The sequence below is a fragment of the Peromyscus leucopus genome, chromosome 16_21 (genome assembly GCF_004664715.2).
Source record: "Peromyscus leucopus breed LL Stock chromosome 16_21, UCI_PerLeu_2.1, whole genome shotgun sequence".
NCBI classification, from domain to species: domain Eukaryota; kingdom Metazoa; phylum Chordata; class Mammalia; order Rodentia; family Cricetidae; genus Peromyscus; species Peromyscus leucopus.
In genome coordinates, this window is record NC_051084.1 from 15,762,094 (window position 1) to 15,777,795 (window position 15,702).

At 51.7% G+C, this 15,702-nt stretch overlaps 1 protein-coding gene across 1 annotated transcript; it reads right to left on the minus strand.

Annotated features, from left to right (window-relative positions):
- Window positions 1–1,601: 1,601 nt before the first annotated feature.
- On the minus strand, window positions 1,602–15,057 carry Dnmt3l (DNA methyltransferase 3 like). The gene is made up of 12 exons (XM_028860416.2): window positions 14,910–15,057; window positions 14,363–14,452; window positions 14,091–14,135; window positions 12,897–12,976; window positions 12,709–12,821; window positions 12,002–12,173; window positions 10,716–10,803; window positions 9,579–9,673; window positions 7,726–7,801; window positions 7,240–7,379; window positions 5,271–5,356; window positions 1,602–2,945 (listed from the first exon to the last, which is right to left on the minus strand). Exons 1-12 carry the CDS (start codon window positions 15,025–15,027, stop codon window positions 2,777–2,779), a joined length of 1,272 nt encoding a protein of 423 aa, XP_028716249.1. The 5' UTR covers window positions 15,028–15,057; the 3' UTR covers window positions 1,602–2,776.
- Between the last annotated feature and the right edge of the window lie 645 nt (window positions 15,058–15,702).

Here is a 15,702-nt window from a genome sequence, read left to right on the forward strand (position 1 = left end):
CTGGGTGACCAACCCTCAACCCCATACCCAACAGTTCTTCCTGGCAGACAGTGGGAAGCTATGGTTGGAGGGGCTTTCGTGGCAAAGTTGGACCATGCGATGGCTAGCAAAGTGGCAGGGACTGGAGGTCTTCAGAAATGGGTGCCCCGCCCCCCTCCACATCTGGGATCTCAGAAAGCCAAATGCCGTTCTCTAGGCAGAGGGATCTTAGCAGAGCAAGGAAGTGAACTGAACCTCAGAAGTGGACACTAGGCAGAGCTGGGCAGAGGAGGAGCCCCCGGGAGAAGGGGACGAGACGCCAAGGCAGGAGACAGTGGCAAGTATGTGGCTGGGCTCAAATCCCACCTTTGCTTCCTGGCCGTTGTGCACCATCAAGTAAATTACTTAGTGCTGGCAACACAGGGACACTGTGAGCCTGTAAGACAGAGGGCCTCAAGCTGTGGTCACGACCAACTTGAGGGTCAAATGATCCTTTCACAGGGATCACCTAAGACCATCAGAAAACACAGATATTTACATTATGATCCATAGTAGTAGCGAAGTTACAGTTATGAAGTAGCAACACATAAAATTCACCACACCATGAGGAACTGTATTAAAGGGTCACAGCACTAGCAAGGGTGGGAACCACTGCTGTAAGACACTGAGTAGTCAATCCTGAGTTAGTGCACACCCTGACACTACTACATGGGTCCCATGCAGATAGACTTCTGCTTTGATTTGGTTTTGAGAAAGGATCACTCCAGGCTGGCCCCCAGTTCTCAGTCCTCCTGCTTCTGCCTCCCTGGTGCTGGGATTATAGGCATACACCACCATACCCTGCTCACACACATTATTTTAAGGCAAACAGAGCTGGGAGACTGTGGCTGGGGCATAGTTTTGGCTTTGCCTTTAAAGGTGTCTGTTCCTGGCAAGCAGATGTGGGAAGGCTGGCGGTCGGATGTGAGTTCCAGTAGACATCGTATATTCATGCAGACTTGGGGCTCTCTCTCTCTTTTTTTTTTTTTTTTTTTTTTTTTTTTTTTAATTTCATGGCTGAGGACCAAACCCAGGGCCTTGCACTCTACCACTGAGCTAAATCCTCAACCCCTTTAGACTTGGGGCTCTCAAGGTTTCCAAATATGATGGAACAAAATGTGGGAAGTGTGTAGCCTCAAGTGTCTGCTGGGTACTCAGAGACCAATGAACCTTCTAGCAGGGCAGCTTGGCCTTGCCACATCCCTGGAGACCACGACAACAACTGCCTTTAACATCACAGACATTTGTGGATACTGAGAGTGATTCCTGGCTGGAGGAAGTCACTCTTTTCTCTTAGGGTCTGTCCACTTCCTAGGGGCAGCTACAGCTAATCATCTGTGTCTCTTTCTCACTCACACACACAACAGCTCTGGGAGCTAGAGAGATGGTTCACCACTGCCCGGCCACCTCACTTTTTTTTTTTAAAAAAAAGAAATGCCTTTAATCCCAGCACTTGGGAGTCAGAGCCAGACAGATCTCTGTGAGTTTGAGGACAGCCTGATCTACAGAGTGAGTTCCAGGATAGCTAGGACTGTTACACAGAGAAACCCTGCCTCGAAAAATCAACCAATCAATCCAATAATAAGTAAATTTAAAAAAAGCATGAATTTGTGGAGATCCATGGTACTGTAAGCTTGGGTAGGAGTGGCTGACATTCTCTCCAGAGCTCTTGCCACATTTATCTGGTTGGTAGTGGTCATGGATTTATGCTTTCTGCTTCTACTGCTTGATCAGGTGACCTGGGTGGGTAGACCCCTGGCCTAAGCAGGAATTCCTGTAACCTGTGCTCACATACACACAGGCCACAGAAGATGACTTACAGGAGTGGGGTCTTGAGACTCGAACTCATGTCATTAGGCTTGGGAGCAAGCATCTGTATCCTTGAACCGAACCACCTTACTGGCCCCAGAATTGCCCGAGACATGGAGATGTCCTATCTACTGACCCAAGACAGCTCCTCTCCTACTTCAGCGTCCAACACCGGTCCAGTCTCCTTTCAGAGCACTGCCCAGAGCAAGGACAGTGCCAGTACGGACCCGGTGGGTCCTGAGCCCAGCTGCAGTGCTCAGGCAGTTTGAGTCTCTTCGGCGTCTGAAGTCTACATCCGGGGTATGTGGGGGAATGGTTCCAGCCAATCAGGATTCACCACACATTTCACAAACTGGCCAGTCCACATTTCCCAGTGGATTCAGCCTCATCGGAACACCAACAGCCGAGAGCTGTTGGGAACCCACTTCTGCAAGTTCCCACTGTGTTAGGAGGACCCAGAAATCGAATGGTTGGCTCACTAGATGTGAGCTTTAAGCGATGGTTTGGGTCACTTTGGGTAGCAACAGGAGGGTGAGTGATTTCAGCCATCAAAGCAAATGGCAGGTGATGAAGGTGCTATATGACCACGGCAGGACATCAGGCATGCATTGTCTTACCACTGTGACATTTATTCTGTGGCAGAATAAAGGCCTCACTCTCACACACCACACCAAAACTCCACCAGTAACAAGCCTATATTTGAAAAAACTTCACAACAGGTACACACACACACACTTTTTTGGAGATACATGGCGGGCTATCCCACCAGGATCTTGTCCACAGAAGTGGGAGCCTCCCATCCCCACAGTGGGCTGCGTGGGAGGCATCGTGGGAACTGAACAGGAGAAACAGGCAAGCAAGCAGAAAAAAACAACCTGCCCAGAGAAAAGGCCATAGGAGGAAGGCTGCTGTGGTTCTAGGAAAACCTCTTCTTTCATTGTATCATGATTCATTTGTAAAGAGGAAGTGGGTTCTGAGAAAAATACTTGAAATACTCTCTCAGGGGGAGAAGGCAGTTCTTCACCAGGGGGTCGTCTTTCTGGGAGGCCATCTTGGCTCTGGTTCTGACTTGGCCTTCCAAGGACTGTTGCTCCTTTGGCGTCAGGGCCAAGTGTTTGCTAGCAAGGAAAGAGTCACCTGTTAGAAATGCAGCCTGGGCTGGGGATGGGGTGGGGTGGGGTGGGGAGACAAGATCCCCACAAGGTAAAGGTTGCCTGTAGCCTCTAGGGTGAGTGCCCTCAGGAGGACCTACCAGTGTCTCCACATCTTAAAGCAGAGTAGGAAGTGAATGGATGGAGTGGGAACAGGCAGGGTTCTCAAAAACCAAACCTCTAATATCTCCCTTTCAAGACAGTATCTCACTATGTGGCTCTGGATGTCTGGGAACTTACTATGTAGACCAGTGAAATCCATCTGCTTTTGCTGGGATTAAAAGCAAAGGCATGAGCCGGGCGGTGGTGGCGCACGCCTTTGATCCCAGCACTTGGGAGGCCAAGGCCGGTGGATTTCTGTGAGTTCAAAGCCAGCCTGGTCTACAGAGTGAGTTCCAGGACAGCCAGGGCTGTTACGTAGAGAAATCCTGTCTTGAAAAACCAAAAAAAAAAAAAAAGCAAGCATGTGTCCTACTTCCCACTACACCCCAGCTGAGACCTCTGACCTTTGATTCAGCCCTGCATATCCCCTTTTTGGTGTGAAGTGGGAGCCTAGAAGCTGCCAGGAGTGGATGTGAGCCGTCCCAGGCAGTGACGCACACAGAGCAAGGGTAAAGATCAATGAGACGCTTCAAGGATGCACAGGCACTGTTCCCAGGAGGCCTGACAAGACAAACCCAGCTTGCACAAGTGGGACGCCCATGCCCCAGGGGCTCCTAGAGCATGTGAGCTTCGTCCCGGAGTCCCCCTAATATATGACACCTAGCACCCCCTTTCTGTGTGCCCAGCCCCACCCCACCCCCGTACAGTTAAGGACCATCTCCATCTTTCTGGGGCAGACAGAAGCAATGAAGAGCATGGTAGTAAACATGTCCTCTTCTTTCCCTCCATCCTACCCTGTCTTCATGTGGACGGTGGTCATGTGGAGGCAGCCAATACACAAGCTGTCTGTGAACTTAGCCAGATAATTCCTACTCCAGTGGGCATGAATCCTTCACCCCACTGTGAAGCCACCCTGTGTCCTCCAGGAGCCAAGGGACCCTACGTATTAGGTGCAGGTGCACCCAGCCTTCAACTTCCTTTGGGGGCCCTAAATCAGAAAGGAGGTACCTCAATCAGAAAAGAGGTGGGACGGGGGCCCAGGAAGAAAGAAGCTGTCCCTCCATGCTCCAAACCTGGCAGGACCCCATAGGGGGCCAGGTGCCTCTCTTGCAAGTCACATATACTAGGATTGGCTGGACTATCTGTGATTACTTTTTTCTTTTCTTTTTTGGTTTTTTTTGAGACAGGGTTTCTCTGTGTAGCTTTGCGCCTTTCCTGGATCTCGCTCTGTAGCCCAGGCTGGCCTCAAATCACAGAGATCCACCTGCCTCTGCCTCCCGAGTGCTGGGATTAGAGGCGTGCACCACCACTGCCTGGCCAGGGATTACTTCTAAAGCATGTTTGTTGTTTGGGAATAGAAGGCCTGTGTGTGATATACCTGATGTGTGACATGTCTGTGTGTGACAGGCTCATAGCTAGCAGTAGAGCCTGGCTCCTTTTGCCCATTGTCTAGCTCATTCACTGTCCCTCTCCTGGCCTATCCCACAGTATCTATTGGGAAGGGACGGCAGGCAGGAGACCGTACCTTACTTAGAAGCATCCAAAAAGAATGTTTGGGAGCGTTATGTCTCCTCAGTTCTACCTCAACCCAAGTCCTGAAAGCATCCAGGTGAGGGAACCCGGTGATACCTGACTGGCATAGTGACTAGGAGTCAGGAGAATGCTGGGATGCAGGGGTGGGTGGGAAGTTTCCAGAAACTCACTATAGGGCAGGAAAGGACACGACTTAGCAGTCTCGGAAGACACAAACTGGCTCAATCTACACACAGGTCTGTGAGCAAGTGGGTGTCTGTGTGTGGGTGTCTGAATGCGTTAGGGGGTTGCGTCAGTATATATGAATGAGTGTGTGGGTGTGAGCATGAGTGTGTGCAGGGCAGGAGCTTCAGAAAGCTGGGTGGGGGTAACTGGCCTGCACAGTTTGAGAATGTGTCCTGAGGCCCATGGTTAGGAGTCTGGACTTCCCCCTGAGGGTGAGAGAACTCTTGTTCAGTCCTGAAGCAAGATCAGGAGGAAGGGAGAGTCCCTTAGTGCATGGGGACATGCTGAGTCCCATTGTGTCCAGGGTTGTGGTGGACAAGAGGTTGCTCAGACACTTCCGGTTGGAGCATGGAACTGCGTAGGCCTGGTTCTACCAGAATGCACGGTTTCCTCTGCCTCTGAGTCTTTACCATCCCCTGCCCTGAGAGGTACCTCTTCAACCCTGGGATGTTGCTCCACACCCGCACAGCATTCTGGAGGACTCTGCCGCGAATATTCTGGAGGGTCACAGGCTCCATCTGTGGGAGAAGAGGGGGCTGTGGGTCAGCGTGACACAAATGCAGTCTCCTCCCCGTGGGACACACATAGTCAGAAGACCATCTAGGCTGGCCATGCCTCCTCTGTGGCACTGCTCACAGGGCACTCAATTTTCCTTACAAGACTACGGAGAACTAAAACCTGGAGACCTCCTTGATCAACTCTATAAAAAACACTTTCTATTGCTTCACTGAAATGGGTAACTTTCCAAAACACTGACCTCTGAAAAGACAGAAAATCTCTGGGCAGTGGTAGCACATGCCTTTAATCTCAACTCTTGGGAGGCAGAGGCAGATGGATCTCTGAGTTCAAGGCCAGCCTGATCTACAGAGTGAGTTCCAGGACAGCCAGCGCTACACAGAGAAACTCTGTCTCAAAAAATTTAAAAAAAAAAAGCCAGGCGGTGGTGGCGCACGCCTTTAATCCCAACACTCGGGAGGCAGTGCCAGGCGAATCTCTGTGAGTTCGAGTCCAGCCTGGTCTACAAAGCGAGATCTAGGACAGACTTCAAAGCTACACAGAGAAACCCAGTTTCAAAACAACAAAAATAAAAATAAAAAATAAAAAAAAATTAAATCTTCATAGATCTTCTTCTTCTTCTTTTCTTCTTCCTCCTCCTCTTCTCCATTTTTTTTTTCTTTTTTCTTTTCAGGGAGGCAGGAGTGAAGACAGAGTCTCACTTACCATATAGCCCTGGCTGGCCTGGCACTTACTATATAGACCAGACAGGCCTCGGATTCAGAGATCCTCCTCTTCTGATAGGATTAAAAGTAAAATCATGTGCCATTGCGTCCAGCTCACAATTTTGTTTTGTTTTGTTTTTTAAAGCTGTACCGAGCAATACAATTTCATAGAATCCTTTCACCACGTAAAATATTTCTATGAACCAGATTCAACACAGAAACAAAAACCTGACAAGGATCCCACAAAAGAGAAAACCACAGACCAACCTCCTCTCGCACTTGTCGACTCAAAAAGTCCTACCTATAAAACACTTTCCGCAGGCTTCAGCCACGGGCTAAAATAACGTACCATGGTCAAGTGGATTTTCCTAGGAATGCAAGGATAGTTCATTCCCAGCAGCTCTAACCATATGCTAGAGCCCATTAATGGATGTGGGGAGGTGGGGGTGGGGAGAGGTGATCTGGTCATCTCAAATATTAAAAAGAACATAGGATGCTGCACCTTTAATCCCAGCACTTGACAAGCAGAGCTTCTCATTCCTGATTGATTTTTCTGTCTGAGTACCCAGGGAAATTGTCTGGTGCCTATGGATCCCCACCCTCTCAACTCCCGCAGTAGGCCAAGCTCCCCAGCCTGCCGTTGTATCTCCTCCTGGGAGGTGAGGACACAACAAGCTTCTTCCTTCCTCACTGCCTCTCATCTCCTATATTCAAGACTATCAGTCATTCCTCCTCACCCTCCACAGCTATCCCTGACACACTGGCCCGAGTCAGCTCGGAAGGGAACTGAGCCCTGGGCCCCGCGGGGTGGCCACACTGATGGGTGAGAGTTCAGGTAAAAAGGGGCGCAGTCTGTCCAGAATGAGGGCACACAAACTCATGGGAGTGCATGCAGTGGACATGCATGTCATGCGGCATGTGTGGTGGGTGGAAGTGGATGTGTGCAGGCTGAGAGGGCAGGGGAGGAGGGGACATGGATCTGGCTGTGACTTGCATGCACAGAAGTAGTGTAGGAGGAGGGGGTTGCCCCTGTAGGGGCCAGTGTCCTGAAAATCTGCAGTCTAGTGTCTCAGGTGCCCAATGTCCTTGTGGCCCCCGCACACACGAGGGCAGCAGAGGCCTCAGGAGGGAGAGTCCCAGAGCTGGATACAGGCTAAGCTCCTACCCCCAGGCGCACTCACCTGGAGGAAGCGGGTTGTGGTGACTTGGTCATCCTCAGTCAGCAGCAGACTGTCCACAAACAGCCAGAAGAAAGGCCGCTGACTCCCTGGGTGTGGGCGAGCATACTGCAGGATCCGGTGGAACTGGAACATGTACCAGCCTGTCATGAACCAGGGGGAGGGCCAGTTCAGATGGCGAGGGCCAGGACTATAAACCTTTGCAGATGCTGGGCACCTCTGCTCTCCCATTGTGGAGATGGGAACATGAGTGTCCGTTTAGTCTAGAACTCACCCATCCGCACACTGAGCATGTGCAAGTTCACCTGTCAGTTATAGCCCAGGGAAGCTAGTTCTAAAATGCAGGGTGTGAGATTTCTGCCCTGTCTGAAGGCTGAGGGGGCATGAGGTGATGCGGAGACAGAAGAGAGGACAGGGTAGAGGAGACAGGGTTGAAGACAAGATTCTCAGGTGATTGGAGCTGAAAACAGGCCATTTCTTGAAACTTACCAGGGCAGCGGTCACAAGAGCGACCTAGAGGCTGTGTTGAGCCATACACGAGGTCAAAGGGGCCCCATCTCTCCACCTAAGGAACACACACATGGTTATTTATGGGATAAGGATGGCTCAAAGCTAAGTGCTCTCCCACCGGTGGCCAGTATTAGGGCCTCTGCACCCCACTCATCTCCCCAATGATGTACCTTGTGGGTGACCCAAACAGACCTCCTAACTAAGCCTTGGGGCCCACTTAGGCAGAGATACCCAGACACCAGTGGCTCTCAGGAGAAGCCCAAACAGTGGTAGCCTGAGAACATTCCATATCTGAGATTCTTCCTCAGATAACTGTTGCCTTTAAAGGGGGGCGGGCAGTCCTGGAGGGAGAAGACATGCTATTTCAGCCTGCGAGATTCCATATCCTTCTGGGAAACGGGATTGTGCTGGGGTCGGTAGCTGGGAGCAGCAGGCAGCAGGGGGGACATTATCTGATGACCATAAACAGTTCCCACTTAATAAGCAGATGGGGTCACTAGCTGGTCAGTTAGGAAGAAAATGAAACAGTCAGCCCCAACTCTGCCCCAAGTGCAGACCAATAAGGATTCTTCCATTTACCCAAGTGGCCCAAGGTCCCTCTCCAGAGCCCAGAGAACTCCTGCTTCATCAACTGCCTATCTAGCCCTGGGTATTCTTTTAAGAAAAAGTTCTGCCTGGCAGGGGTGCACCCCTTTAATCTCAGCCCTTGGGAGGGAGAGGCAGGTGGGTCTCTCTAAGGCCAGCCTGGTGTGCAGAGCAAATTCCGGGACAGCCAGGGCTACAGAGAAATCCTGTCTTGAAAAACCAAAAAAAGAAGAATTATTTAGAGAGACAGCTCAGAGGTTAGGAGCACTGGCTGCTCCTCCAGAAGTCCTGAGTTCAATTCCCAGCACCCACACGGTGGTTCACAACCATCTATAATGAGAACTGATACCCTCTTCTGGAGTACAGGCACACATGCAAACAGAACACTGTAAACATAATAAATCTTTAAAAAGAAAAAAGAAAAGGAAGAAAGAAAAAAAAAAAAGGAGTTCCTAAGATATCCAAGCATGATTTCCCCAATCTAGAATAGGCCCCCATTTTCTTGGAATTTCTCTCAGTAGTGGCCTGACTTCTAAATTAGGCCCCAGCTTCTTGGCTCTTGTGTTCTCTATGTCCCCAACTTCTCTACCTGGGATCCTACAGGGGCAATGACTGGTTGGGATCTGGCCAGAGGGAGTGGTCAGGGTTCTGGGTTAAAGACCAGCACCCCAACTGTCTACAGTAAGGAGGTCCAAATGCAACCCGGCCCCTCCCCCCTCCAGTGCCCCCAGGAGGAGCGGAAGAGGGTCCCACACAGGGACAAGACAACACCAGATTTGCATTTGGAAGATGTTTTCAGACAGTTGTGGTCTGCAGCTCAGCTCCAGACTTGTAACAATGGGAGGGTGGGGTGGGGTTGAACCTCCCCACCCATGCATATCCCCCATCATAGGCAGCAGAGACTAGCCATGTGGCTTTCCAGACGGCTGGCTGCTGGCCCTGATCAGGGCCGAGGGCCAAGCAGAGGTCAGAAAAGCATTCCACTCCTACCTCCCTCTGTGAGGCATAACAGTGGTGACCTTCCTGGGGCTGGCCCCGCCAGAACCCCATACCAGAACCCCATGCTGGTCCAAGCAGGACATCGCACCCTGCATGCTCCTTCCTGTCCCTCCAAAGCTCCCTTCCTCCCACCCTCCCCCCTCCCTCCCATTCCCCCTCTCTCCTCATTCTTGCTCCTCCCCCCTCCAGGCCCCATAAGGCCACTTGCACACCTGGCCTTGGCAGCCCCACGCCACCCCCCAACTTACATCTCTCCTCACAACATTCGTGACATCTTCCAAGTACTTCAGCCTTCCTCCTTCAGAACCAGAACCTCTTTCCAGAAAGCCCAAACTCTCTAGCTCTGGAGGGAGGACAGACAAAGATGGATAGAGAGCAGACATGGGCTCTGTCCCCGCAGAGTCGGGGATGGATCCATGACAGTGCAACTTTCCTGTCATGGAGCAGCAGCTTGATCTTTTCCAGTTATCAAGAGCCTAGGGCAAACGTCCTGCGTGTTGGTTTATGAAAGTCAAGAAATGTATTGCAAAACTCTGCATTTCTGAACCATGCTCTCACTTGCTGGCTCAGACAACCAGTGGGCTGTGACATTTATGTCCTCTTTGAATCAAAGTGGTGACATACAGAGCAGGTGCATTTCCTTCAGACCCCAAGAATTAGAGCTTGGGCAAGTTGAGCCCTTGCTGGGCGTCCTTAAGGTATAGTGATACAATTATACCCTTGTATACCACACGGGGCCCTTGTGACACACTGTGGGGTCACTTGGACACTCTCCTGGTATCCTGAGTGGGATATGATTTAGCCAGAGAACAGAGTACCTTTCGGGCTCTGAGCTTGCTAGGCACATGGAGGTCAGAGCAGTCTAAGGGACAGGACTCAGGGAGAAGAATAGCCAGGTTGGGAGGGAGATTCAGGTACAGAAAGAGAAGACAGGAAGGTGTGGAGACTGGGGAGCCAGTGCATGATTGGGACAGGGCTGCCAGAACCCAGCCTCAGTATCAACAGTAGTTCCCATCCACCCTGGCAGGCTTGCCCCTTCCCCATTCAATGCTGCCTCCTCCTGTTGGGGAACTGGGTTCTTGTCTGGGTTCCAGCTCTCTGCCATTTTTCACCTTCTCTCCTGGTTGGGCACACAGTTGGGGCATTTCTTTGGATATCATACCCTTTCTGAGATAGTCAGTTCTCTCAGCTCAAGGTGTCTGAGGAAGAAGTTCGACAGGCATTCTATTCTCAATCCCTGCTCCACATCTCGGATGCCCAGGGGTAGCCTGACAGCCAGGCAGAGGACCCCAGAACACTCTGAGCTCCTCCTGTCCCCGCCCCCCTCCGCCTGACCCTCCTGCACGACAGGCTTCTTGAGAGTCATTTGACGAGAGGACACTCACCTTTCTCAATATTCCCAAAGAGGCTCAGTACCTGCACTGGCTGTCTCTTCCAAGCAGACACTGGCTTATACATCTCCAGAGGGCTTGCCTGGAAAGGAAATTGAAAAAAAACATAGAGAAAAAGGTGAGAGGATGATGCTGGTTGCTCAGTGAGAGCTGGTGAGTTATAAAGTGGCTCCTACAGTAGGTCTTTCCCCGGATGGACAGACAGGACTCAACTGAGAGCTACCTGGGACTCACTTGCCAAGGCCTGGGTGACCCTGGAGGGACCAGCGCTGTCCATCCCTCCCTGGAGGCCAACTCCACCCACTCCCCAAGTCTAGGTCTCTTGCCTGGACCCCCACATTTTGGGAAGCAGGGTATGGTTTCTCTGAAGTCAGAGGGTAATAGATCCTAGCAGAGGAGAGCTCTGTCTGTAGGTCTCAGGCTCCGAGACTCGAGGAGAGCAAAACCATTCCCATAGGCCAGCAGCCTGAAACCCAGGTGCCACCAGCGCTGGCGGCCTGAGGCTTCAGGGAACCATCCCAGGCCTCTCCCAGCAGCTGGGCTCAGCACACTGTGGCTCTGACTGGCTGTGTGCTGCCTCTGCCTTCCTCACTAGATTTTTCCTGCATGTCTCAAGGTCCTACAACTCCCTTCTTTACAAGCATGGCCCCCCTACATACATGCAGAGACCACCTCCTTCCAAACTGCTCTTATCTCAAGCTCAGCCGAGCGACACCACCAAGACCCCCCTTCCAAATCAAGTTGTGTTTTCAGGTCCCTGGTTTATGACCTTGACAGATGTTTCAGGGAGAGAAGACACACAGTCCAGTCTTCTGCACCTTTGACTGTTTTGACCCCTCTGGGCTTCACCCTTGAGACGGCAGCCATGGCTGCCCACGGGATGCCCTGTTGGCTAAGCATTGAAGCCAATGTGATGGACTTATAGTATGTCTGCGGAGGGGGCTCCTGTCCTACTTGTGACCGGTAATCATCCCTAGGCTTGTAAGAAACAAAATGATGACCAAGGATGCAGCTCAGTTGGTAAAGAGCTTGTGGAGCCTATGGCCCTGGGTTCAGTCTTTGTAAATGTGGTGCCTGTAATCCCAGGACTCAGGAGCAGAGGATCGTTGAGTTCAAGGTCACCCTCAGCTACAAAGTGAGTTGGAGGCCAGCCTGGGCTGCCTGAGACCCTCACAACAAAATAGCAGCGACAATACCTGCTCTCCAACCGAGAAGCGGCATTATGGCAAAATCCTTATCCGGTGATGGAGTATGTGTATCCAGCACTGGTTGGTCCTTACCCCCTCTAGATCATGGAAGGCCTTCAGCTGGTGACGCCACCTCTTTCGCCTCTGCAGCAGCCCGCTCCGAGTGAAAGGCAGGCACAGGAAGCAAACCCAGCACGCCATGGCGTTGATTCGCTCTGAAGTCCCGGGGCCCACCAGGATATCCACACACTCAAAACAGTAACATCTAGAGTCAAACCGAGAACCACGGTGAGCTGAGTCATACTGCCATGGGGACCGCAAGACAGGCCGGCACGTCGTCCGGGAGGGAGCCATATATTTCTCTCTGGGTTCATCAGAGGAGGACCTAATGTTGCTCTCAGTGCTGGGTGGGTGAGTCTGGATGCAGGCTGGGGAGGGGAACTCAACAACAGAAGATGTGAGGTAGGTATCCCCAAAACAGCGGACCTCACTACCTTAAGCCTTCCCACAACTCTGAAGCCTGTACACATGTTTTTTTTATGAGGAAAACGTTATACAGGAGCAGCTGGCTGGGAAGGGGACACTTGAAGTCAGGGATATAAAGAGGGAGATGTCCAGGACAGGGCAGGGACGAGCATGGATGGAGCTCAGGATGGTGTTTCAACACCTGAAGGTGAATGTGCCACCCGTGTCCTGAACAGTCCCAGTCATGGCACATGAGATAGATCTTCAGCACCTGTTTCTCATTTTGGGGGTGGTTCTTTTGGGAGGAGCAATGGGGGGTTGTGCCCCCCCCTCACCTGGTACAGTCGGGGCTCTCACAGATGAACAAGGTGTGCCCTGAGCAGCAGATGGAGCAGTAGCTCTGATGCCCATCCTCATCATACAGGAAGATGGTCTCCAGGAACGTGTCCTGAGCAGGGAGCAAAGGCTGTGTGTGTGATCTCCCCCTCCAGTGCCAAGTACGTCCCACTGCCTCCCTGCTTACCTTACACGAGGCACATATGCCCCCCTCAAATAAGGGGTGCTGCGTATGCACCTGGAGACTTCCACAACAGAGGCAGATGTCTAGAGAGAACGAAGAGGGAAAATCAGGGGAAAGACTCAACCAAAGCGGCCCAAGGACCCTGAGAGAGATCAGGGAAGACCCTAGAAGTGTGTGTCGGGGTTATAGATCTGAAGACTTGATAGGAAAACAAAACACCCCAAATGAAGGGCAGACATCTCCAAACCACAGATGGCTTTTTGCAGACCTGACTTGTTGGTCCTAAAATGCCTGTGGAGACCCAAGGGCTCCCATATCGGCCAATCCAGAGAAATAGATCACTGACTGAGGAACTTGGAGTTCCTTTGAATGGATACACATTTTAAAAAAAATTATTTATTTTATGTATACGAGTGCTCTTCCTGCATGTATGCCTTTATGCCAGGAGAGGGCATCAGAGCCCACTATAGATAGTCGTGAGCCACCACGTGGGTGCTGGGAATTGAACTCAGGACCTCTAGAAGAGCAGCCAGTGCTCTTAACCACTGAGCCATTTCTCCGGCCCCCAGACACACACACATTTTTATTTTCCTTTTTTCCCCTTTCTCTTTCTGACAGGGTCACATATATCTCAAGCTGGCTTCAACTTCACTAAAGGTGACCTTGAATTTCTGGTTCTCCCATCTTTATCTCCTGAATGTTGGGTTACAGGGTGTGCTGCCACACCCATTTCACAGGGTGCTGATGGAACCCAGGGCTTCCTGCAAGATGAGTAGACACTCTACTGAAAACTCAGCATAGTCTCAAATTGGACTGTAGTCGTGGATGATGTAAAGACACAATTTTTTTGTGAGGGTGGAGTGGGATTCAAGACAGGGTTTCCCTGCGTGGCCCTGGCTGTCCTGGAACTCACTCTGTAGCCCAGGCTAGCCTCAGACTCAGAGATCCTTTTGCTTCCGCCTCCTGAGTGCTGGGATTAATGGTGTGCACCACCATGCCCAGCCCAGATACACAAAAAATTTCAACCACATGCTTGAAACAAATCTGGGGCTGGGGTAAGGGGGATGGGGAGAGAACACCCCATGGGTACGAGGATTGTTCTCCACCTTCTGGGATGGCTAAGTAAGGCTGAAGCAAGCCTTTCTAGTGCGGCTGACACCCAGTTTTGTCCGGTCACAAGCAAGTATGCAAACTTACCTTCGATGTTCCGTCGGTTCACAGTGACTTCATACCTGATGATCTCTGGAAGAGAAAAAAATAAGTAGCCTCCTTCCTCTGGCTCTTCATTAAAACATGCATGGTAAACTTGTCTTCTGAGGTGACTGAGACACAAAGAATCCCCCCCCCCATTGAATGCCTGCCTTTGTCTGGGGTGGGGGCATCCTGAATGATACAGGAACATTCCGTGCATTGCCTGACCCTGAGGTTCTCATCCAAGAGATAAGTTCATTACTTGGGTGGGGCCTTACCTCTGCCTGGTGGAGGTGAGGCTAAGGACCGTATCTCCCTGGAGTCTTCCAGTACAACATCCATGCTATCCTCATCATTCAGGCTCGGGGCTGGAGATGGAGACAGCGTCATCCCAGGGAGGCCACATAGGGACACAAAACACATGCAGGAAAAACAGTCAGCTACCTGTAGTCAATACAGGGGTCGGGGACCCACTAGACTGCCCAGCCAAGCCATGGTGACATCCACCCACCCATCTGGGAATCAGGGACAAGAAAAACTGCAACATCAGCTTTGAAGGACTTGGTAGACGAGAGTGGGTCCCCTATGAGCTACCCTTCACCCATCCAATCCCAGCCACCGTGTGTTTTCAGGTGGGGCATATATGTGGATACCCCAGCGTCCGTGTGGCCCTGCCTCCCTCTGTACCTGGTAGACCCCTCCAGGACTCATTCCCACCTTCTAGTGAAGATCCAGAGTCCCTGCTAAGGACCCTGTGGAGTAAGAGGAGGAAAGGGAAGAAGAAGAAGGGAGAGGGAAAGGAAGAAAGAAACCTGAGGATCTTACAGGGTTTCGGCCACTGCTCTTCCAGGTGGCTGGCAGAGTCCGGGCTAGAACTGTCCAGAGTCTCCAGGTCCCAGGTTCCAAGAGCCTTGGGGCAAGAAGAATTCTCCTGGGAACCCATGAAGGTTGTCTGCGAGAAGGATCTGTGTCGGAGGGATGGCGGGTGGCTGGAGATTTCAGGAGGTGTGTCAACAGAGTCGTCAGAACCCTGCAATGCAATGGGAGATGATGGGAGGGGGGTGTAAGGTGCTCGGGTGGGTTCTCTTGGGGTCTGGTGGGGAATTATGGAGAGGAAGAGAGAGGGAAGGTTAAAAGGGACCTTAAGGCAAGTACGGATAAGAGCTAAGTGCTGGATGGAGCCTATTAAGGGCCCGGGACGGTGGGGTTGAGGGCGTGGGGGCAGGTACTCAGGGGCGGGGCTTAAGGAGACCAGCACGTGGGGGGGGTGGATTCAAGGAAGAAGTGGGGCGGGGTGGGTGGGGGCGGGGCTGAAGGGGCTCAGGGAACCTTGTGAATGGGAGAGGGGTTCAGGGTAGGGGTGGGGGAGGGAAAGAGTTCAGAGGAGGGGGTTATGGAATACTGTAGGAGAGCGACTCAGGGCTGGAATGGGGTGGGGGTGGGGGAAAGGAGGTGCTAGGCCTCACACACACATTGAGGTTAGGGAGCTGGGAGGTAGGGTTCCTGATTGTGTGGAGGGGGGATGGGTGGGGCGTAAGGATGACAAAGTGTTGATGAGTGGGGGAGGGGGAGGTAGAGAGCCTTGGGTTGGGATAAGTCAGAGTAGGACTTCTAGGAC